This window comes from Candoia aspera, chromosome 5 (genome assembly GCF_035149785.1).
Source record: "Candoia aspera isolate rCanAsp1 chromosome 5, rCanAsp1.hap2, whole genome shotgun sequence".
NCBI classification, from domain to species: Eukaryota; Metazoa; Chordata; class Lepidosauria; order Squamata; family Boidae; genus Candoia; species Candoia aspera.
The window spans coordinates 44028789-44054788 of NC_086157.1; the positions used below are offsets into that span (position 1 = coordinate 44028789).

Sequence of the window (26000 nt, forward strand, 5' to 3'; positions counted from 1 at the left end):
TTGCCTTACATATTTGCACATATTATAGCAGGTAAAGCACTGAATGATACAATACTTGATTAATCTTTTGGTTCAGCTGATTCTTCTGTTTTTTTAACCAGAGTAATGACCGAGGAACTCTTTCATTCCAGCAAGATACATTGGTGTGTGTGAGCTGCTTGGCTGCATTTGTTTTTGCCATTAGTATCACACGCACCGGAAGTAGAGGGCAGCATTTTCCAGCAACGTTTGTTTTCTGGATTTTATGGGTAGTGTGTTTCATTTCTGTGGCTGCAGGCCTGGCTTTAGATTTTGGCATGAGTTTTCCATGCTTACAGATTCCCAAGCAGAACTGTCGCTGTAATGCAAGTTCAGATGGAGATCAGTATTTGTTTGTTTGTTTGTTCACTTATTTATCTGACGTGTTTGGAGATAAGTGTTTTGGAATACTGTATGGAAATAGTGGTTGGAGTTTTTGAAGGACATTGGTCAGTAAAAAGCCAGGTCTGAATGAGAAAAATGATACTGAAAGTGTGACTGTTTTGTTAACAGATGAAAATAGGTCAGAAGGCAGGGAGATCTGGATGGATTTATTTATGCTTCTTATTCATTACTCTTAAAGAAAACTGGCAGTGAAACATGTAGTTATTTTTCTTCTGCTTTATTGTTTACTTGTATTTCACTGCTATTTTTTTTAGATTTTTTTTTCTTTTATGTATAACAAACTAGTGGTAGGATATTTTTCTTGTGGCTACAAAGAAGTGAATAATGAGATAAATCTTATTAATGAATGAGATACAAACTATTTTTCTTGTAATATTTCAATGCCAGAAATGCTAAGTGTTCCTTCTTTTGGTCCAATGGTAGTTACCATTTATAAAATGTCATTTGGTGTCTTTATGTGGGTTGTCTTTTTGCAGATAGTTTACAATCTTTTGTAATACTATGGCACATATTGTCATGGCTTATTTCACTAGGGTAAAATCCTATAGAAACCATCTTTTGAGTAAGATATCAGTTCCTGAAACACAAAGCAAATACTGAAGAGTAAACATATAATTTGTTATAAGTGTAATTAATAAATGGAACAAAGCAACTTTATGTAATCTGGAAGTATGGGGGTGGCATCAAAGATCACATTCCTTCATTGTGCTAGAAGTCTTCTTTTACTAATGTTGGCATGTACATTCTGACACACAAATGATGAGAATTTTATAAAGCATATTGATTCAATGGATATTTACTCAGAAGTACTTTATGGAATTCATTTGGGGGTAAATATTATCTATTATGGAACCTAATATTAATGAGACTTGTTTCTAAACAAAAATGTGTAGTATTTGTTTGTAAGGTTGGTAACATATAGAGTATATCATTATTGTAAGGATAAAATCATTTCTCTCTATATATATGGGGTACACTATTTGTATATTTTATTGTTGGATTTTACTGTATAATTTAATTTCATAAACAAATTAACTTAGGAGCATATGTCAAAGAGCAGCATGTACATTCTCTAAAATCAGTTGTCCGTACTGAATTTGAGTGATGGTTCTAATGCAATTAAATTTTCTGTGTAGTAGGTTTCGATAGTGGAAGATAGTGGAAGTGGAAGAAGACAATAGAATAGGAAGGATAAGAGACCTCTTCCAGAAAATTAGAAACATCGGAGTTAAATTCCAGGCAAAAATGGGTATGATCAAAAACAAAGATGGCAAGAACCTAACAGAAGAAGAAGAGATCAAGAAAAGGTGGCAAGAATATACAGAAGACCTGTATAGGAAGGATAACAGTATCGAGGATAGCATTGACGGTGTGGTCAGTGAGCTAGAGCCAGACATCCTGAAGAATGAGGTTGAATGGGCCTTAAGAAGCATTGCTAATAACAAGGCAGCAGGAGACGACAGCATCCCAGCTGAACTATTCAAAATCTTGCGAGATGATGCTGTCAAGGTAATGCATGCTATATGCCAGCAAATTTGGAAAACACAAGAATGGCCATCAGATTGGAAAAAATCAACTTATATCTCCATACCAAAAAAGGGAAACACTAAAGAATGTTCAAACTATTGAACAGTGGCACTCATTTCACATGCCAGTAAGGTAATGCTCAAGATCCTGCAAGGTAGACTTCAGCAATTCATGGAGCGAGAATTGCCAGATGTACAAGCTGGGTTTAGAAAAGGCAGAGGAACTAGGGACCAAATTGCCAATATCCGCTGGATAATAGAAAAAGCCAGGGAGTTTCAGAAAAACATCTATTTCTGTTTTATTGACTATTCTAAAGCCTTTGACTGTGTGGACCATAACAAATTGTGGCAAGTTCTTAGTGGTATGGGGATACCAAGTCATCTTGTCTGCCTCCTGAGGAATCTGTATAACGACCAAGTAGTAACAGTAAGAACAGACCATGGAACAACGGACTGGTTTAAGATTGGGAAAGGAGTACGGCAGGGCTGTATACTCTCACCCTACCTATTCAACTTGTACGCGGAACACATCATGCGACATGCTGGGCTTGAGGAATCCAAGGCTGGAGTTAAAATCACTGGAAGAAACATTAACGATCTCAGATATGCAGATGATACCACTTTGATGGCTGAAAGCGAAGAGGAACTGAGGAGCCTTATGATGAAGGTGAAAGAAGAAAGTGCAAAAGCTGGCTTGCAGCTAAACCTCAAAAAAACCAAGATTATGGCAACCAGCTTGATTGATAACTGGCAAATAGAGGGAGAAAATGTAGAAGCAGTGAAAGACTTTGTATTTCTAGGTGCAAAGATTATTGCAGATGAGGACTGCAGTCAGGAAATCAGAAGACGCTTAATCCTTGGGAGAAGAGCAATGACAAATCTCCATAAAATAGTTAAGAGCAGAGACATCACACTGACAACAAAGGTCCGCATAGTTAAAGCAATGGTGTTCCCCGTAGTAACATATGGCTGCGAGAGCTGGACCATAAGGAAGGCTGAGAGAAGGAAGATCGATGCTTTGGAACTGTGGTGTTGGAGGAAAATTCTGAGAGTGTCTTGGACTGCAAGAAGATCAAACCAGTCCATACTCCAGGAAATAAAGCCAGACTGCTCACTTGAGGGAATGATATTAAAGGCAAAACTGAAATACTTTGGCCACATAATGAGAAGACATGACACCCTGGAGAAGATGCTGATGCTAGGGAGAGTGGAGGGCAAAAGGAAGAGGGGCCAACCAAGGGCAAGGTGGATGGATGATATTCTAGAGGTGATGGACTCGTCCCTGGGGGAGCTGGGCGTGTTGACGACCGACAGGAAGCTCTGGCGTGAGCTGGTCCATGAAGTCACGAGTCGGAAGCGACTAAACGAATAAACAACAACAACAAGGTTTCGATAACATAAATTACATGTGCTCTTGGCTTCATGTCGGTATTCCATATAATAGGTATTTTTCATGGCCTTCGAAAGCATAATATGCATGGGTGATAGGGTGTTATTCATATAATATAGTTCCATTGGTCAGTGTATTAGATGGCTATCTCTGTCTTCATATGTATACAATGTACTAAAAGATGTTTTGCTTGTTTTTTGAGCATATGCATTTCCCACTATATTGATAAACATGTAACTTAAGGCACTGTTCTTAGGCAAGGAAGAAAGCTCCCTTATTTTTGCTGAAAATGAACATGCCATTTATGACTTTCCTTCTCAAATAGTTATCATGAGAATGTCAACAAGAAAGGCTCAGAAATTCAATTCTATTCTTACTTTGTTACATATATATTATTTAGTGCCTGGAATTGTTACAAGGCTAGTAGATCTACTGTGTTTTTAATTGCACATTATTAATTTTAAGTTGGGAAAGTTCAACAACCATGCTTCTGGGGCTGAGGATGGGAAATACCAAGAGTTTATGGCACCCTAGATAATTTCTGGCCCAAAACAAACTGGAGGTCATATGGTAGATCACATTTTTGTTTCAGAGGTATTGGTTAATGATCTGGATGTGGAGGATTTTTTGCGGTTGTCAGACCATTTCCTGATCCAGATAACATTGTCATCCATGACTTCCAGGCAAACAAGCCTATTGGAATTATTTGTCCAGGTGTCTCACAGATCCAGAGATATTCCATCAGGCACTTTAGAAATTTACCAATGATCTTGCAGGTAGGAGCATTGATTGCCTGGTTAGCTGCTGAAAACAAGAGGCAAACTCAGTTGCTATTGAGCAGCCTTACTCTGTTAATCTCAGCTGATACTGAAGTTCCTGAGGATCAAGCAACATAAGTAATTTCTGGAATGCCAGTAGATTAAGACAAAAAAAATAGACTTGACTGAGCATGGCTATGAGCTCAAATTTGAGTCTACACCATGGAGGCCACAGCGGCAAAATGCTTATTGCTTTGCTGAGCTGTTAGCTGGCTATCTTGTTTATGGTGGCAAATTTCCTTTGCTAGTAGATCTTCCTGTCAGCTTTTATCTTTTTGTGTGGCATTTTTATTATTCACTCAGATTCTCCATGAACATGGCCAGAGTCCATGGTGATAACCCAGTCCAAGTTAACTGGGATTGCTTATGGCCTGTGGATTCTGTTGAGATAGCTAATGTGGTACTCTTTAGTGTGCATCCTGTCATTTGTGGGCTATAGATAACCTACCTAACTCTTGCAAAGAAACAAAGAGGGCATGGTTGGCTGAATCTGGAAGGTGGTCAACATATTGACTGAGGTATTCTTCTGAAGCACCTGCAGGGGTTGGGAAATGGGGGACTGTTCTAAAGTGGTTTCACTTCTCCTTCAGCAGTTGGTTCCAGTTGGTGTTTGTGGGGGAAAGATTGGCCTAGTGGTCTCTCACTTGTAGAGTGGGGTTCAGTTTTATATCCCTTACTTTTCAACATCTACATAAAGCCACTGAGAGATAATCCATCAGTTTGGTTTGCAGTATCATCAATATGTGATGATATCTTATTATACATTGCTACCCTAGACCCTCAATGGCAATATTGTCAAAGTCTTTCCCTGATGTGCACAGGGTAAAAGGATGGATGAAAAGAAACATGTTGAATTATGAATCGAGGCAATATGTAGTTGCTGTTTGTTCATTAAGAATGTCTGTCAGCTTCAATATCCAAGGGGTCGTACTGCCTTGAAGGAGGGAGTCTGACTTGGGTGTCCTCCTAGATCTTGGCTGCTACTGGAAGGGCAGGTGGAGGCTGTTAGATGATGATGATGATGACGATGATGATGATTTCCTACTGTTACATGGGCACTTATATTTTTATTATTGTGGAAGTTTTCTTGTATATCACAAGCATCTTATGATTTCAGAGGTATACAAACTTATTTTAATAAATATTTGTGCACATTGTGATTTGTAAATTAGATGTGTAGAATTCATTTATGGTTGTAGGAAACCATTAATATATTTAATTTGCAAGAATTTATTTGCTCTTAGATTTATATCCCAGTTTTATTTTGTACAACTCAAGGCAGTGTACATAATGCTTTCTGTCCTCCTGTTTTCCCCCCAACAACCCTGTGAGGTTGGTTGGGCTGAGAGAAAGTAATTGGACCAAAGTCACAGTTCTGATTTTTCATCAAAAGCTATTTGATTGTCCGAAAAGATGAGCATAGGCATCAACCATGCTAGTGAGCTGTTAAATCTTTGGACTTAAAATTGTCATAAGAGATGACAATGCCAAGCATTAAAGAATAAGGAGCTATTAAAATAGGGTGAAAGATAAAGTATTGCAGTGGGAACGGGGACACTCAAATTCCTATCCCCAGAACTACGGAGCTCACTGGCTGACTTTGCCGAGCCGTTTCCCTTGGTCCAACCTGCCTCACAAAATGGTTGTTGTGAGACTGACTTCCTATATGCTTCCTTGACTCTTTAGAGATAGATGAGATGGAAATGTAATAAATACATTTCCTGGGTCTATGATGGAAAATTATTTGTTTGAAAAAATGGAGAACTAATTGGGGGTTTTAGTTCAGTTTATTTAAGGCCCTTTCTGGCAGACCTGCAGCAAAATTACATTTTGAATGCTGCAAAGCCAATTTGCTTTAACTGAACTACCATGCCATTCCATTGCATTTGCTCTATTTCACTGTCGTCTGCGTGAGAAAGACAATGTAACACACAATGCCTGGATTTTTTAATACTGTTCTCATACCAGAATGTTGGCTCATCCTGCTGAGTCAGATCAGTCGTCTAGTCTTATATTGTTAGCTCTAATTGTCCCATAGTTCTCACAATGCTGTGGCCAGCTGACTCTCCCAGTCCTTCTTACTGAACCCAGTTTCAAATGTATTGTGCAGTGCAGATTTATGCCCTTGAAGAGACCATACAAAGTTGTGAATAACCATGCTATAAGTAGCATTAGTAATATGAAGCAGTATTACATTGGATCCAGCCACTGGATTATCTGGCATATGCCTGTCTGCTCTGCCAGTTCCCAAAGTCTTAGGGCAAGACATTGGCTTTTTTTTTTTTTAAGTCAAGGACTGCACTTAGCTGTAATTACAGTAGTTGGTAATGTAGAGAGCAGATCCCAGTGGCTGAACTCAAATGCAGGTAGGATCCCTCCTTTTTTCATTGCCATCTTATTTTTCCTCTATAGCAGGGGAAAAGATAGATTGTTCTTGCAGGCGTCACTGATTGCTTGCAGCTGGCACCTTAAATTTGGTTGAAAAGTAGATTTTCCAATCCTGCCTTGGTGGATCGTATGAGATTCTTTAACTGGAAATGTTGGGATTTGAACCTGAGCCCATTAATTTATGCCTTTTCCTTTACACCTGGTATTTTGGAAAACAAGTTTTTTCCAAGCTACTTTTTTGTTTTTGTTTTATAAATGCTATGCTAGCATGGATGGTCTGCTGCTGAAAGACTTTCTAGTTTTCTGTGTTGAATATTAGGGTTAAGAAGAATTTAAACTAAGAGCAATATTTACAATAGGCTCTTTCCAGCACAATAGTTGACCACCACACTAAATTGAACACTGGCCCAAGACTAATTATTTGTTTCTTTTCTCAGTGGCAACTGCTTTTAAAAACGATGCCCATGCCCACGTTAGGATGGCCTCCTAATAGTTTTGATACAAACCTTTCTATCTCATGGGAAGGCAGGGTATGTTACAGGTCCCTTCTCTGAGAGAAGAGCCAAACTAGATTGGTATTAAGCAAATTTCTGCAGAGCAGAAAGGTGGAGGGAGAAATATGTGCATGCCCGTGTATCTATTGGGAGGGTGACTGTTACTGCATGGAACAGAATTGTACACCATTCATAGGATTCCTTAAAAGCATTTCTGAATTACATTTTAACTCATAATACTGTTTAATGGACATAAAAATAAATCCTGCCTTAGAAAAATTATAGTGCATTGCAAAAGCAGGACAGGTAGAAAACTGTTTTTAAATACAGTTTGAAAACCTCGGCTTTATTTCATCTAACAAAATTTGAGATTCTGTTCTGTGCCAAATAATCACTGTGATTATTCCACTCGCCACTACATTAGTCTTTAGTTTTATAAACTGCTGGTGTATTTAAATCTGCATTTTAAATCCATATCTCATTCAGTAGCTTACTATTGATTACATCATTTCTTCTGTATTTTACTGATTTTATTTGATACTCTTGAATATTCTGTCTCTAAAGAGTTGAAAATATAAACATGCAAGTGTTTTGGATCTGTTTACCGAGCTCTGGATGGAACTATTTCAAAAGTGATTATTTTCTCTTTTGTTCTGAATGAATCAAGGAACAATCCTATCAGATTTGTCCATACAGGAATACGATAGTTATGGTATGCACAGTTCATACAGCTGTTTCCACTTAACTAGAAGTAGACTTTGAAGCAAATATGCTATCCAGCCAAAAACAGCAGTTTTGTGAATTGTTTTCTCCCAATTATTTTTCTCCAACAACATGAACATGTAGGTATGATTTTGGAATAATTCTGTAATAGAAAAAAATGTTTTTAAGGAAGACATATTTTATTATTACAGCATTAATATTGCTACTGTCCTGGAAGCAGCTATGCAAGATCTTGGGTCTCTGGGCTGGAAAGCTGTGTCTTCTCCAGCTTACTTCCCTGACTCCTACCTCTTGTGTAGAAAGTTGGTTTGTATTTAAACTCAGATGCTAATAATTCCTTGGCAATGCATTTTTCTGTGATCCATAGGTTTATATTCATTTTATAACTAAATATAAGAGTTAGCATGTGATATAATAGCAAATATGTAGAAATTCAAAAAGTATGGTTTTTCCTTGGGAAAATGAATAAATACTGAACTTCATGCCAGGCTTGATTATGAACCTGAACTCTCAAGACCCTTAAACCCCATATTCATAGACTTGCTTACAGCAGAAACTCTCAGAGGCCACATGGCCAGGTAAGTTGTTTCACTGTAGGCAAGACAGAACTCATATGCGTACAGATCTGCCTCCTGCATAATACAGATAACTAATCCTATATATAATGCTAGGGCTTTTCTGACCACCTTTTTGAATAAATGGAAATTTGGACAGGTTGTTCCCAGTCTTCAGATTGAGTGCCATCTGTTCAATGTTTTTTTTAAGAGGAGTTTTATCTGGCATGCTGGTTCCTGCCTTGTAAGTTTCAACTTTTATGCAAGGATAACAAAGCCACATTTTACCAGTGATGACTTGCCCTGCAGTCTATGCTACTAATTGTTAATGAGGACAAAATAGGAGATTGGGGGACCTGGTTTTGTAGTCAGCCAAGTCCCTGCTTTCGTATTAATCTGTTTTAAAGGGAACATTAGATTGCTTCAATGTATATTCTGCACTCTAATAGGTGAAGCAACTGTTAGAATGTAAGACTGCAGAACAACTATCAGTTTCTTTTGGTGGAGATGTATAGCAGTACAGCCATAAATTATTTGATTAAGCATAGAAATATGCCATGATTCAGCTGTCATAGATTGAGATTTTAAAATGCCAGATGATTTTCAAGCTTTAACTTGGTATAATAAGTTTGCGGGAAAGGGGGCGTTTATTTTTTAATTAAAATTTATTTTTAACAGCTGGATTTTTTTCAATGGGTTTTTTTCTCTTTGTGGAAGGAATGTGACCTAAGTTATAAAGAACATTGATTTGCATTTCTAAGCTGTTTTTGTAAAATCCTTCAGGGTGGACTTGTTGGAAGTTAATATTGCTGTAACACTTTGCAGGTTTTGTCTCTGGGTGCTTCTGGTGCTTGAAGCTTGCTTTCTTTTGTCCTTTCTGAACAGTAAGCTCCAGTCTTTTCAGGGTAATATGATCAGCATGTGTTGCATGAAAAATCTCCATCTGTAATGTACGTATCCTCCATGTTGAATGCAGATTCCATTTTTTGACAACCCTCTCTGTCCTAGTGTAATAGTGGTCAATCAGTTACTTTTACAAAAGATTCCTGTTGTTGTGATGTCTCCTGAACAGTATCTCTTTTGAAATCAAGCAAAAAATCTTAAGATCATCTGAATTTCAGCATGATTGTATGCATTTTGCTGATTTGATAATTGTGATAGAAATCAAAAGATGTTTTAACAGATTGCATTGGAGATTATTGGCATTCAAGCATGCTGTGATGTCTTTTTGGCTGGCTGCCCTATTGGTCCTCAGGTTTGCATGCCAGGATGCAGAATGTGTTTCTTTTCAGTATTAAAATGTCTCTCCAATTTGAGATTTTCATTTTCTTTGCATGAGCACATACCTGAATATGCATTAGAAATTTTGAGAATGACCTGTCATGGACATTAAGAAATATAATGAAAGATAAAATGTATACTAACAACTTTTGCTTTTTAATAAATTAAGAATGCAGCATACATGTGACCCATTTGTAAGGTCTTTTTATTATATGATCTCCATTTATAATACTGTATTAATGCTACCATGACAAAAAACAAAAAAAGATGCTGCAGGTTTGTTTATTTATTCATTATATTTATAAAATGTGACTCTGGGTGGTGTACAATAAAAAGTGTTTGTTTGTAGAACAGTTAGCTTCCAATTTCAGTCTGTGCTTATTTAATTTAGTTTGATGCTTTTAAAGAAAGTCCATTAATAATAAGTGTCTAAAACTGGGATAAATGACTGTGTGCCTAATTAACACAAGGATGGCCCTGGATTTGCCAAGGTAAGCAGTCCAGTAGTACCTTTATTAATTTATTCATATCTCCTGTGTCTATGCCATTCAATTCCAAAAAGGCTTTGATCACCTTACAAATAATACAAAGTAAAATAGAAAGAATTAAACTAACCAAAACCAAATCCCAATAACTGGAAAGTTGATTCTTCCCAGCTATTGCATTATTGCTAAATCTGGAACTGGGAATTACCCAAAAATATTCAGAGGAAAGAGTGAATCCAAATTATGCTGCAAGAGTTGAATAAAATTGTCTAAGCTGGTTTTAAGGCAGTATCACTGAGAAAAACCTAATATAATAAAATCCTACCTGTTCAGATAAGGACATGATCATATGTATATGCATGTGTACCCATCATGTTATTCCTATCTGACGTAAACAATGTTATGTAAAGTCCAAAAAAGAGTAAGAATTAGTGTACAGAAAGGCAGAAGAAAAGAGAAAGGGGGAAAAAAGGAAATTTAACTAAACCATTCACTGACTGTAGCTCTCCCATATGTCTTTATCCATGCAACCCCTTCTGGCTTATACCAAGCTTATGCACTGATTCATATACTGCAGGGAACTATGGTGTTTTCCAAGAAATGGTAGCCAAATCAAATGACCATTTCTTATCAAGTGAGAATAGTAGTTCAGAAATTATACCTGGATTAGATCTCACATCTTTCATACTCTTTTTATTTTTTATTGTCATCATACAGATAGTCCTTGTTTAGTGACTGCCTCATTTAGCAACCATTTACACAACAGTGATGAAAAAGTAACTTTACAACCAATCCTCACATTTATGACCTTTGCAAGTCTGTAAAGCAAAGGAAAGCTAAAGTTGCGGTTTCACTTAGTGACTGCTTCACTTAAGGACTGAGTTGCTGGTCCCAGTTGTGGTCACTAAACAAGGACTAGCTTTTATGCATTCAACAACCAAGCTTAAACTCTATTCACACAAAATGTTCCATAATTCAAATTGATTCAAACGGTCATGCATTTTTATATCAACAAATATACAAGAACCTTTTTTATTTTAAACCCTTTGCCTGGCAAAAACCCACACTACACTTCCACATTTTGTTCGTTATCATCTCTCCAAGCCTTTTGATCAGAATCTGCACACACCTTCTGAAGCACACTTAACAAACTGATCCCTCGGTAATTTTGCATTCTTTTTATCACCTTTCCCTTTGCAGTAAATAGCATTCTTGTGATCAACAAAGATGCACTCTTCACAAACCTGTTAAGAAAGTCACACATGCACTCCATAAGCAAACCACAATCACATTTTTACAGTTTAACATTTATGCCTGTTGTTTCACTTGCGTCTGTTGCTATTAACCAGCCCTATTTCCACATAACAACAGTGTTTCTAACCTTACTAGAATAAATATCTAAATAATTTTTGTGTAATAAATCAGTTTTAAATGAAATCATGGCTTCTGGAATTTTTCAGAACGATAAATAAGTAAATTCCACAGAGCTAGGTTTTTACCTCTGCGTTTACTGTACTGATTACATGTAACTTTACCAAATGTCTGATTTATTGCTCTTGTTCAGGAAGCAGCCCTGCCGCAAGTAGAATTCCTAAGTGTCGCTGGCAAGATGGGCAGTGCAGAAATGTGAGAAATAAACAAATGTCCTGCTTCTCTGTTTCAGCTTCTTTCCTAAACTTAAAGTATCTCTCGAGCCTCCTCTAATCAAAGAGCAAAGCTGTCTTCTTTCTGAGACTCAGAGGTATTTCTGCTTAGGTTTAATTCTTGCAACATAACTTTAATCATCTAACATCTTCATTTGGATAATCAAAATTCAGTTTAGCATCCCAAAGTCTGCACGTGCACTTTTGCCTTCCCTTCACATGAGCAAATCAATCAGGAAGCCAATGTTAACCATATTTCCAGAATGGGAATGATGGCTTCAAGGAACCAACAAACAATTAAGGCAATGCTCCTTATTCTGCTTTATTCTGGAACAATTAATCATTTTTATCCCATTTGAATGTAAGAGGAAGACCTGGCTGGTTCATGGAAAGGGAGGAACAAAACAGCACAAAAAAGCTTCATGTAACTATATGAAACTCATGCATATCTCAGTAATACGATCATCTGAATCACATCCGTGTGTGCTACTACTGCCATCCTATTGTTTTAATGGTTTTTTATGTTAATTGATGTTTATTTTTTATACCTTTTCCAAACTTAAGTACTAAATAATATTTCTAAAAGAAAGAAGTAAAATCCTTCAGTTAGTCATGCAAAATATTTTATGAATTGTTTATAGGAAAACCATTTAAATTCCAAATAAATTGTTGAACTTGATTGCTGTTATAATCATGTTCATTCTTTCATGTATTGTTTTCTATTCTTTTTATTGTATACAAGGAAATTTTAAAAATACCTTTTATCTTTTATAGTTTCTTCAAATATTTAGTCTGAACTGATTTAGCTCATATGGTTGAAAAACTAAAGTATAATTCCAGAAATACCATGCATCCCATTTGGTATTACTTTAAGTAAAGCTTTAAGAAGAAGGCCATGGCAAACCATTTCCGAGAAACCTTGCCAAGAAAATTGCAGGGACTTGTCCAGGCAGTCTCCAAGAATTGGACATGATTGAACGGATTAAAACAAAACAAAACAAAAGTTAAGCTTCCAACACCCTGTCATTTATATACTACATGAGACTTTATATGGAAGAATTCTTGAGATATAACTCTCTGCCTTGATTTATAATGTCCGCACATAAGGTTTCTTTTTTTTCATTATTGAATAATCTGATAGTCAAAATTGTATTGTATATTATGATGAGAGTATTAATTCTGCATTGAGTTTTCTAAGAATTTCAGCTGTAATTTCTTCTTGGGAGAATAGCTTATCCATTATGGCTGTACTTCTGGTTGCAAATATGTTTGAAAACTGCTAACTCTGCAGACACCAGGAAAGTAGCTGAATAAGAACTAGACTGTATAATAATCCATGATATGTAAGTGCTTTTTTATGCTAGCGTAGGAATCTAGATGCTCATTTCTAATGGAGGCTGCCCTTTGCAAATTGGATACTTAAATTTGCTTTTTAAAAATTGTACTACCATTGTGTCAGGGATTTTAAAAGAAGGAAAGTCCCTCTGTTGGTATCAAGATACCTTTGCAAGCGTTATTCACTTCTGAGGGTGAGTGGGCGGGGATTTCTTTCTACATAACTCCATGATTTGCCCCAGGAGTTACTAGTTTGGACATAAGAAATTTTCAGCCACAGTCTTACTTGATCTAAACTGGTCCAAACCCTTGCCATATTTTACAATCCTTTGTGAAATATTTTCATTTCCTCTATCCCAGTTATTCTTCTTTGTATTGTATTTGTATTGGTATTTTTTGTCTCTAATTTAAACTTTCCAACTGATTTTTAAAATACGGTTTATTGCAGTGTTTTAAAGGAGGAGAAATGACAATTTCTTTTGAATATCTATAGATCTGGAAGTTATTTAGTTTATTAGTTTATTAAAAGTTATGAGATAAAATATGTGCATTTTTTTTCAAGTGGCCAACTCATTTAGTAAAATGAAATAGCAATTCTATCTGTGTGTGTGTGTGTGTGTGTGTGGAGTAACTGTAAGGTTATGTCACAAAACATGATTCTACATAAATTTATTCTTCTGCAACAGTTTTTTGAGAGCCAGTTTTATTGCAAAGAGTATATAAATTACTACTGTATGCTTAGAAATAGTTGAATAATAGAAATACTGTATATCTGCCAACTGTACCATACTTACTGATGTTCAAATAATTCACCATTTAATAATTCTCCCCATCCCTCCCTTTTTCCAGATCATCTGATAAAGGATACCCAGAAGACTATCTGAGAGAACTTACAGCTCAGGAGGACTGCAGTTCAGGAAACAAGTGGAAAGTATCTGCGAAGCCCTCCCATGCAGGGCAGACCACGGTTGTATCACAGCAGAGCCGAGGGAGATCTGGGACGTTGCCCAGTGATTACAGATATTCACAGGAAAATGTAAATGAGAAAAGCAAAGATTATGGTGTGCTGCCTCTTGCGATTTCTGGACTACAAATATCCGATAATAATCAGTTCTGTTTAACACATATCAAAGCAGAGGAAAATCTGCAGGGGAATCCGGTACTGTGGAATAAGAAACATGGGTCTGTGCCTCAGAGGCCTCCCCCACCCAAACGAGATAAGAAACACAGGCGACAGGATAGTTTTTCAACTTCACTTGCTACTTCTTCAGAATCTTTACTGACAGTGCCCAACAGACCAGCTCAGTCCTCCACTGCTGCTGCCAATATAGTTGCAGGCAGCTCATCACCTTCTCAGGTTCCTGCAAAGATTTCTGGAAAATTTGTAAGTGCAGAGCTGCCAGAAACTCTGCAGTTGGCATCCACAGACAATGTTTGTTGGCATTTAGAAGAAAAAAGACATCTCAAATCTGAACCTCCCCTTCCGTCAGCCTATTGTTACCATCTAAAATCTAGAATGGAAGCATCAAGATCCCCTTCACCACAGTTTGCTCCACCAAAGCTGACTGATAAGCCACCTGTGGCTGTTCAGGATGAAAATTCCACAAGGTAAGTGACGTTACACAAACGGTTAAACATTTGTCACAATGTTTTATTGTTGGATTCTTTCACCAGTTTAATATTAATGTTTCCATTCAGTTTCACTGCATACCTTCAGCAGTTTAATATTAAGCTTTCTAGAGAGTTTTAGAAGCACGTTATTTTATTTCAACAGAAATTACATACAATTTATCTATTTTAGCTTTCAAACTGAGTTCAGTTCACTGTCACATGCTTAACTTTTATCAGTGACTCTCATTAACAGCTCTTGAACATACTTCAAATATGAGGATAGCCATCCAATCTTTGAGTGAGATGGGCAGTGACAGAATTTGAAATATAAATAATTAAATGACTCTTTAATTAGGCAAAGAATAGGAAGCACAAGATATAAACATACGTTGTGGTTGTGTGGTGTCCTATTTTCCTAAAACTCTGAATTTCCCATGGAATATTTTGTGTATCACACAAATGACCATGTTAGTAAAATCCAAAGCAAACAGAATGCGTGTGTATCCAGTCTCATATATGCTATTACAAACATGTTTGAATGTTTTCAAGCCACAGGGTTAATACCTTTCTTACTATGCAAATTTTAGATTTATTTTTATGAAAGGTTGAAAACTGCTATCAGCGTTGCCAGAATAGCTGGCAAAACAATGTTAATCTCTAGATCTAACCTCTCTGGACAAATGCATTTCAAGGGTAGAAGATGAGGGTGGCTCCCTGGAGCCCTGCATTACAGTGACATTTCTTTGGACTTAGCTGTGTAGCCAGCAGAACAGGACTTCCCAAAGTGAAGTAAAGACAGCCTTAGAACTGCCAGTTCCTAAACATTTCTGTTCCTCTGATAGCTTAATTTAAAATATACCTGAGAATGTGAAAAACAAAACTGTGATATGTGATTCATTCTTAAATTCCTAAGTAGGCTATTATTAATCTATATACATTATACATTTGATATATATCAACCGCTATTTTAGCAGTTACTTTTTTTTCCCTAAAGAATTGAAAGAGTGATGGATAACAACACAACAGTAAAAATGGTTCCAATCAAGATTGTACATTCTGAGACCCATTCAGAAAAGGCAAATAGACACAACCTTGTGACCACAACAGAGCCTCCTACTTTACCAAGCGGCTTAGAGAAAGACCAGATTAAGACTCTTGGCACTTCTGAACAGTCTTATTCGCGTTTCTGTGCTTACACAAGACAAGGTGTGGAAATAGAGCCTGAGAACAAATCAAGCCTGTCTTCTTTGCAACCTACTGAAACCCTTGGGAAGAACATAAAGGAGAATGACATATCCACCCATGCAGTTAACTATGTGAGAGCCAAGGAAAAGACAATTGAAGACTGGAAATCAGAAGAATTGGCTAGAGAAATAGTGGGCAAGGATAAATCATTAGCGGACATCTTGGACCCAAATGTGAAAATAAAAACCACAATGGATCTAATGGAGGGAATCTTTCCCAAAGATGAGCATCTCTTGGAAGAAGCTCAGCATCGTAGAAAATTTATTTTAAAAGTTTCATCACCCAAAACAGAGGAGGAGAAGTGAGTAAATATTTTTTCCATCCCAAAATAATGCTTTTATCCTTTTTTTTTTTGGTCTTACATGTACACACACTCTGTTTTTAGTTTTGTTCTATTAAAATATAAGTTATATAATCAAGAAAAACTTAACAAACCTAACTACTGTAACTTTCCCCCAAGTTCATACCTGATTCTGATTGGGATTTAGATTCCAACACATCCGGGAAAACACAACTTGTAGAAGACTGAAAGAACCACATTCTGTTTTCAGGAGCCAAATGCTTGTGTTAAACTTATAAACTAGGGATGAATGTCTGTTGCTCCCAGTTGTTTATTGAAAGCTTTTAGGTACTTAGCAATTGTGGAAGTTTCATTTCACTATTATATATGTTTGTTGTTGCCAGATTCACTGTGCCTTGCTGGGTAAAAGAGTTGTTTCCATTTCTTCATCTACTTCCTAATGTTTTTATTATAAATGTTATCTTTCACAGCAAGTAAAGGGTTATTGAACAGGGAATTCTACAGTAATTTTGTAATTAAAACTCACCAGCAACACTGATATCTGCATTTCTGAGCAATCTGAGAGAAGCAGTAGGTCTTATGAGATCCAGTTAAGAGTGGGTGGGCTAAATTACCACCAATACAGTGTGTCAATGAGTGTTGGATATGGGAGATGCTGATTCGGATCAGGAGTGGCTTTGGGCCAGTCATTATCTCAACCAAACTTACCTTTCAGACCTATTGTGGGGTGAAATGAGAGAAATTTCATGCATGCTGTCTTGAGTTTCTGAGAAAAGGCTGTATATAATTGCAATAAATAAATTATAAAATAATTTCAATAATAAATATTCTGGTAAATTTTAGTCTGATTCACCATAAGTACAGCTCACTTAGCCCTATGACAACATTGTTTTGTCATACAAATAGCAGAGGAATTCCTCAATCTTCCAATAACTGCTTGTCAGTAAAACCATAACTCATAAAGTATATAAAAGATTCTTAAGTTGATTTTTAAAATAAACTTTATGTACTATTGGGCTTTGCCTAAGTAATACTTTCAGTTTGGGTATTTCTGTAGATTTTAGGAATTGGAGGAGAATCATAAGAAATTGCAAACATCTAACTGAAAATTAATGGGAGATGGAAAATGAGAATATAATTTTCTGTTTAAACATTATTTACACACGCACACATGGAAAAACAGTAAACCTAAACTCTTATTTGCAAGTAAGTGATTGTTAGTTCATGTTGCTTCATGCCAAAAAGAGAGTAAGAGCTATTTATATCTTAGGTATTCAAATTTTGTTCCTCTTAATAGTGTGTCTGTGTCAGGCCGAGCCCAAGAACGACGAAGAACCAGTCCAGTCACACTTCAGTTCGTTATTTGCTTGTACCATATAGACAGAATCTTGCCAAACTAAAGCTACTCTACCTAACCTGTGGGGAAATAACCTGGGAGGTTCTAGGGCAGGGCTATTCTGAACCTAATTTTCCTACCATCGCTTCCTCTTATCTCTTCCACCTTCTGGGAAAGTGCTCCCTCCTTCCTGAGAACCAGTGGCACACTGAAATCCACCACATCACACCCCCACTTCAGAGACATATTCCATAACAGTCTATTAAGGCAGGGGTCCCCAACCCCGGGGCTGCAGACTGGTACCAGTCCATGGCCTGTTAGGAACTGGGCTGCACAGCAGGAGGTGAGTGGGCGAGCAAGCGAAGCTTCATCCGCGCTGCTGCCGAAGCCTCCAACGGTTAACAGCTGGAGCTCCTTGCCTGAACCTGCTGGTTTCCCTGCTGGTCCTAGTGCCTGACATGTGCCTTGTGAATCCAAGGAAAACCATCCCCCCCCTGGTTCGTGGAAAACTTGTCTTCCACAAAACCGGTCCCTGGTGCCAAAAAGGTTGGGGACTGCTATATTAAGGGATGGATGGAACCAGTCACCTTGATTACTTTTTTGGCAGTTGTACATGATGGAAAATTTTGTGAAGTCTTTTCTCAGATTGATTCTCTATACACTGTCTATTATTATTCTCAGTGGCATCCACCAGGGGAGTTAAAACAGGCAAGATACTGGTCGCAGGATTATGGTTCATGGCTTTTCCCTGTGTGTGTGTGTGTGTGTGTGTGTGTATCTCTAAAAGAGGCAGGGCTTGGGTTGTGATACCACAACCATCATCTTGTCTGTTTTGACACCCTATGGATACCATTGGTTTCTCTACTATTTATTTGGGAAATAAGTAAACCCACTTTAATTGAATATGTTGAAAAAGAATTGATCATACACACACAAACACACACATACACGTGTTAAATTGTGTCCGATTCTCAGGGACTACCTGGACAAGTCCTTGCAGTTTTCTTGGCTGGCTTTTCAGAAGTGGTTTGCCATTGTCTCCTTCCTAGGGCTGAGAGAAAGTGACTGGTCCAAGGTTACCCAGCTAGCTTTGTGCCTAAGGTGGAACTAGAACTCATGGTCTCCTGGTTTCTAGTCTGATGCCTTGACCACTACACCAAACTGGTTCTCAAGAGAGAGACAGAGAGAGAGAATTTACTATCAGTGAACTGACTTCAATCTTAACTTCTCTAGTGTTAAGAGAAGGGTATTTTTAGTCATAGGTTCTTTTAAGGATTAGAACTGTGCATAATGAAACTCAAGGACCTATGTATTTCACTAAATGTGTGCTTATGGGATTAGATAGTCAAGGCTAATGAAAGCCACAAAGAGATTTAAATATTACCTTTCTTCCAGTGCCCATATAATCAAGGACAGGACATAGATATCTAAATATGGTCAGAGGACATCAATTAAAAGCAAAATAGAAATCAGCATTTTAGACCGTAATTTTGAGAGATTCCTTTAATTTCTCTCTAGCTAGGTTCTTAGAGTGATAAAATACGGTTATTTTATGCATTGTTTTGTGGGGATCTTTCTCTTAACCCTACAATCTATGTACTGCAAATAGTATTTCAAAATAATTATTATGTTGCTTTCAGTGTATAATATGTCAAGAAGTCAATTGAAAACTAGTATTTTTTTTTAAATCTTTGCTTAGGAAAGAGAAGCTGTCTCTGTCTTTGGCCATCCCCTTAACAACTAATTCCACTTACTATAGCACCTCTGCACCCAAGGCAGAACTTCTGATTAAGATGAAGGATATGCAGCAGCAGCAGCAGCAGCAGCAAAGTGAGGAGGATTCTGAGAATGAGTTAGACCACAATTTGTCTGAGAAGAAGGTAAGCTTGTCACAGTTGTTTGTTTTCAGTATTACTTACCATTGGAAGCCATGGTGCTTGAGCTGCCTAGTGATTCTGTCTCATAGCCTGTTCAGATGAAAATAAAACTTGATCAGACTAGAAGTGATGAGGAAGCATCAGTACCTACTATCCAGTATTCACAAGGTAAAAGAGAGAAGCTTCTATTGAACCAACAAAGCAGGAAAGTGACAGCAGTAACACACTTCAGAATATGGAATAATTTACTAGGCATAAAGATGAGAAGAGATTCTTACATAAAATTAAAAAATGACTGTGCATTGCTGAATTACAACTAAGTTTTATAGTTAAATCCTGTATACACATAACTGAGAGAAAATACCATTCAGGTCAACAGCATTTACTTTTCATTGAACCTATTCAGAATATCAGTTATTTATGAGGTGCTTTTATCCATCTGAATCAGCACAGCTATTTAGATGAAACTGTGATGTCTTGTTTAAGGACCACTGTTGAGTCCAATGGGTTGATGGACGTAAGAAACAGAACCTTCTTGGGGACCTTAACTTTAAGTCCATCATTTCAGAATTTCTTCCAAAAGGAAATTCACTTAGCCTTCCTGTTTTAGGAACCATATTAATCATTTCAATTTTTACTTAATGAATTTGAAATGAAAACTTCTAAATGGAAATCCTTTAATTATTGCTGACTTTTTTATCTACTGTTGGCTCCAGATAGCATTGTTTAATTACACATATTTACTCTGTGATATTTATTTTCTCATGTTGATATATAATCCACTTTAAGAGAGGTACTATATATGGCCTTAAAGGTAGTATAAATACTTGTAACAAAATAGGAAAATTATAAGCCCAAAGTAAAGAAATGAGAATTTCAGGGTATCTGAAAGATGACTTAGCAAAATTGGCACTCTGAGGTTTGGCTTTGTAAGGATTTTGATAAATCTAGATCCATATTCATTAACCTTTGATTACTAAACTTAATTATGCAACACATAAATTGACAGTGGCAAAAGCAAGCAAAATTAGAGCCTTCGCTATATATAATCAAGATAGTAATTCACAATACATACCCTTCATGGTATGAGCAACGTATACTACAGTATTTCTGCCTGACAGTAATACTGAATGCAACTGTAGAGAATATATACAACTGAGAGAGTCTTGGATTGTGAAAGTTCTCTGAGCTAGTTTTTTTATTTACAGACATTTCCATATCCATCTAGATAATGTCTGCTCTTTATATAACTCCTTATAGTTCTCTTCACATGTACATAAATCAGGCAAAGATTTGAGTACCTGTTATCTTAAAACGATTTTTGTAAATCTTCCTTGGATTAAAAAAAAAATCAACAACCAGAATTGTGATCCTTCTCAAATTTGATCTGTTAATATTTCCTATTCTTTAATAAAGAGGAACAGCAATTTTGCACAATTTCTACAATAAATTATCTGAGGTGCTCTGTAGACAGCAGTTGCGTGGGAGTTACTTTACATTAGACGGTGTCTCATGGCTGAGATTTAAATCTCCCCACCCATGCGATTGTGTAATTCAAATGGAACATGTAGCCAGGTGGGATCTTCTTCTGGAAAAGAAATTCCTGTTCCAGGTGGCTACACCTATATTTGTCAAGCATAGAACAATAAGTCATCATCTATTTAAAACCTTGACGTCAACGCTGAGCCTAAAAATACTGGTTCAAGTAGTTTTATCCAGTCAGATAATCCAGTTGCCTTTTACTATTCATGATATAGCTTTGTCCAGGACTAACTAATACATGAATCAAAGTCTTTAACTGAAAAAAAATATATGTACTATCTGGACCTCAGCCACATTGAAGTTTCTTTAATTTTTCAAATTGTGTGTGAACATGAAAGAAAGAGACAAAAATAAAAAGGTATGCATGCTGGAGACAAAAAGGATATTTACTAAAAAGAGCCAAAGGCATTGGGATTTTTATTATTGTGAAATTCCCTCTTCATATGACATTCAATTAACTATCCTTGATTACTTTGAGGCATGCAGTGATAACATACTTGTTCTGCTACTTTTAAAGAGTTTATTTTGAGTTGGACATTTCAGTTATCTGTTTCAACCCTGTTATAATATTTCAGGGCACTTTCTTTTATTTTTGTTTTGTGGACCATTGTTATATAAAACTATGGTATAGAAAAGTTTCTGCAATTTATCTACAACTAGATAAATTTTAAGAGAGTTGTTCAGTGAAAAAATGTTATTTCTGTTAGTCCCTCATTTACATTTTCCACCCTATTTCCATTATATCCAAATTTCCCATTGCTACTGAATAATATGCTTTGCCAGCCTTACTGAAAATTTAAGATCAAATCACTAGAAGAATCCAGCTTTGTTGTATTTTTATATGCTTTTGCCACAAAAAAGCTCTGTCTTATTTAGCTGATAGTTATAATTTACTCCCTGCTTTTCTTAATCTCAAATCAGAAATTGCACACAGCAAACACTTACAACCACTTCAGTAAGATAATATTAACAGCTGCCCTAACACATTTGAAACAAGCATGTTTGTGCTTGCAGTGATTTTTCTAAATCTCTCTCTCTCTCTCTCACTCACACACACACACACACACACACAGACAACTTTGACAAGATTCTGTTATCTTCTGGTTGCATCATCTGGCCATTTAGAGTCATGAGATGAGCAGCCATATAAATCTAATAAATAAATTAGCAAACAAACTATATCTCATAAATTGAGTCCCCCCCCCCTTTTTTTTTTCTTTTTCAGCAAGAGCTTATAGATAGCATTAGTCGAAAACTAAAAGTGATAAAAGAAGCTCGAGAGACACTCTTGGAAGACATTCAAGCCAATAATTTGCTTGGAGATGAAGTAGAGGTAGTTGTAAAAGAGGTCTGCAAACCCAATGAATTTGACAAATTTCGGATGTTTATTGGAGATCTAGACAAAGTGGTTAACCTCCTGCTATCACTCTCTGGTCGACTAGCCAGGGTAGAAAATGCATTAAACAACTTGGATGAAAATGCTTCTCCTGAAGAAAGGGTAAGTTACTTATTACTGTTGTATGAGGAGCAACTGTCTAATTGCACCATGTTATCTTGTTTTTGCCAGCCCAAGTATATACAGAGACTCCTGTCTTATTGAGAGCAGTCTTCTTATTTAAAAATAAGAAATCAATTTATCAAAAGCTGTCATGCTAGAGAGATGATACTTCAGCATGGTTTTGTTCTAGCCAACCTGTTTTATATGCAAAATTGTTGATCCATCCCACCATAGAGAGCATTTTTCCTCATTTATCAGCAAGGAATGTTCGATGTGGACACCTCAGACTCTGGGCCTCCATCCTTAACAAGCTGCAATTTTAGAAGTGAAGTTGGAGGGCCTAGAGCATTTGGAACCAGTCAGGTATACTATGATCTCCATAAGTGGCCCTCCCCAAGTGATGTTCTCAAGAGAAATCTGCATTCTCCAACTTCTTTTGGGCCAAACCCATACTAAAGGCAAGAACAGAATCCTCACTTAGCCTCTGAGGTTGTACTCATTTCTGGAGTCGTTGTCCTATGATGGTAATGGGGCAGAACAACTCATCACAAGAACGTGTCCCTGAAGACATAACTTAGAGCTTGTAGAAAAGTACTCTAAGAATAAAAAGGCTCACATAACAGAGAATAAATCAAATCTTCATGGGAGTGCTGCCATTGATTATACCGTATATGTTTTAAAATGTTCCACCAAATCATGAAATTCAGAAAGCTGCTTTGTAATTTTACTATTTGCTTGGAAAGCATTTAGGTCTTCCTAACATTTTTTCTTTAAAACAATGATAGGAGAATGTTCATTATAGAAATGGAATCTAAAGCTCAATGTATTGATCACTACATTTTTCCTGTTCTGTCCCCTTAGCGGATTCTGGTAGAAAAACAGAAATTACTCACACAACAACATGAAGATGCAAAGGAGCTGAAAGAAAACCTGGATCGAAGGGAACGCATCGTCTTTGATATTCTGGCCAACTATCTGAGTGACGAAAGCCTTGCAGATTATGAGCACTTTGTCAAAATGAAGTCAGCCCTCATAATAGAACAGCGAGAGCTGGAGGACAAAATCAAACTTGGTGAAGAGCAACTCAAGTGCCTGACTGATAGTCTCCAGCCTGAAAGACCCAAATGATGATTCCTTCAAGTGTGACTTGAACATCATATATATATTTATGGAATTCATCTGACGAATACTAGAAGCAGTTAAACAAAACAAGTCTTAATGTCAATAATCCTGGACCTTTGTTTTATATAGTCTCATTTGAAAACCTTGAAACCTTCCAGGGTTTTTTATAGACAGAAAAGAGAACAATCTACACATATCAACTCTGTTCCCAGATATTCCCCAAAAGGAAACAACAAGGACTGTTAATTTTAGAGACAAAATAACTTTTCCAGCGCTATATTTAGACTGGTGAGATATATTGGCAACATTGTGCATTTAGATACTTTAAAAAAAAAAAGAAATATTGCATAAAATTTGCCTTTTCAAAAATTATTTCAAAAGTTTGCTCAAATAAGGTTTTTAATTATATCCAATTAAACTACTTCAGAACACACCAGGAAATGGTATGTTTCTATGGCTTTGTGATTTGTAATGTTGTAATGGCATATAACTATAGTTGATTAATTTATCCATTCAGTATTGATGGCTGGAGTGGATAAGAAAGAACAGTCCAAAGGCAAATGTTTAACTCAAAGCAACTTTCTTATGGAATGAAAAACTAAGGGATTGATTCTTATAAGTCTAAGTCTAATAATGTACTGTAAGGCAGAACTAGTACAACATTTTCTTAGGTACTACTTGCCAGGAATTCAGTGAGTCACATATTCATAGGTTCTTCTGCATATTCTCATGTGCTTGTTTTCATCTCATGTCCTGGCCTTTGAGGACCATTGTTTGTCCTGGGACTGCCCTGTAAGAAACACAACTCCTTGTTTTACTTAAACTCACAGTTGGACACCTCTGTGTATATGTATTGCTATGTTTATATCTACAAATACATAACAGTTTGATCTTATTTTCCAGTCCAATCACAGGCAGGGAGATATTAACACTGTGATTTTAAAAAATATACTATATTTTAAAAGCCCCATTAAAACCTTTTACATGATAAGGATGCAATAACTGTTGGTGTACTAACCTACATATAAATAGTGTTTCCTAATATTAATATATGTTTGTAATGATTAAAGAGAAATCTTATGTCTTCTGCATAGGGTATTTTTCAGATTTACTGAGAAATACTTAACACCTAAATCCTTGAGCCATTCTTCATAGTACACTCTTTTAGAAGTTAAATTAATTTTACCATTACAAAAGAGAGTTACATTTTTGTGATTCATTCCATAAGAGTAGACACAGTTTCAGGTGTTCAGATTATCATAGCAATAAAATTGTTAGCTATAGAAGGACTAGCCATAATCCATTCCACATAATCATGTATTTTATAAGCAGATATCAGGCAATCCTATGCTTGTCTACTCAGAAATAAACCTCCTAGGATTCATGGCACAACACACACCTGTATAGGATTGCAACCATATATTCTTGATCGGTCTCTTACCATAAATATCAATGCTAATTCATACATACGATGCCATTTCCTTCAATGGCCACGTTGGTATCATTATTTTAACAGTTTTCTCTACTATTTACATCTGGCAAATTATAATGAGATGACTTCTCCAATCCATATTAGACAAATGTTCCATTTTGTCTCTGGTTTAATCCTTACATATACACAATATAAAGCAACCATTTTCATTCCAATCAAAGGTAAACTTCTTTCCTTCACTCTTTAAGGAAATAAAGGTTTGTGTGGTGGTTCATATTGTATATGTGCAATCAGAATATAACTTCAGTGTGTATACAGTAATTTGCATTAAATCATATAATTCATATGAATTTAGTACAGAAATTGATGTGTAATTATATTTTACTTTGCATAATAATATATTTAATCATCACCTTTGGTTAAGTTTGCAAACTTTTTTATGTTTCCTTTTTTGGCAGGCTCTCTGGAAAGGGCCGGTAAAGGGATTCCATCTTCTGTGTATATACTGTATAAATATCTCTATTGTTTGCTCTATTGGAGAGAGAATCTGGTGCTAATGCCTTGCCTTTGGCATCATAAGTGAAGGATTATTTCTTCATCTTATAGGTCATTGCGATATTTAGTGTTTTTGTACAGAAAAAAATATATTTTGATTTTTTTTCCTATTGTCCATTTTCCATATGCTACTCTGATTCAAACAACATACTTCAATTTGTTAATTGTTGCTTAATTATTTACCTACTGACAAGGTCATATTGCTTTATCAAATAAAATAAAATAAATGTGCTAGAGTACTGAGTCATGTATTAATTTGATCCATTATGTATATTAATACCAGTACATTACTGAATACCAATACCATTACTGAACGTTTTTCCATTGTGAAGAATGCTAACTCCACTTAACATTGATTGATGTTGATTGATTAGCATCAAATCATAAATCTTTAACATTAGTTCCACTTTCATTTTAAATC

At 36.3% G+C, this 26000-nt stretch overlaps 1 protein-coding gene across 2 annotated transcripts in view; it reads left to right on the forward strand.

The window, feature by feature from the left end:
• The window catches only part of SHROOM2 (shroom family member 2), a 106021-nt gene extending 80643 nt beyond the window's left edge, over nt 1–25378 (forward strand). The window contains exons 6-11 of one of the 2 annotated variants that reach the window (XM_063305078.1): nt 11746–11823; nt 13910–14668; nt 15666–16217; nt 19253–19433; nt 22198–22470; nt 23332–25378. In XM_063305078.1, the coding sequence (XP_063161148.1) occupies nt 11746–11823; nt 13910–14668; nt 15666–16217; nt 19253–19433; nt 22198–22470; nt 23332–23598 (2110 nt within the window). In that variant the 3' untranslated portion in view covers nt 23599–25378. The remainder of the gene's footprint in view (nt 1–11745; nt 11824–13909; nt 14669–15665; nt 16218–19252; nt 19434–22197; nt 22471–23331) is intronic. The other variant, XM_063305076.1, reaches the window with a different exon arrangement.
• Nucleotides 25379–26000: the final 622 nt, after the last annotated feature.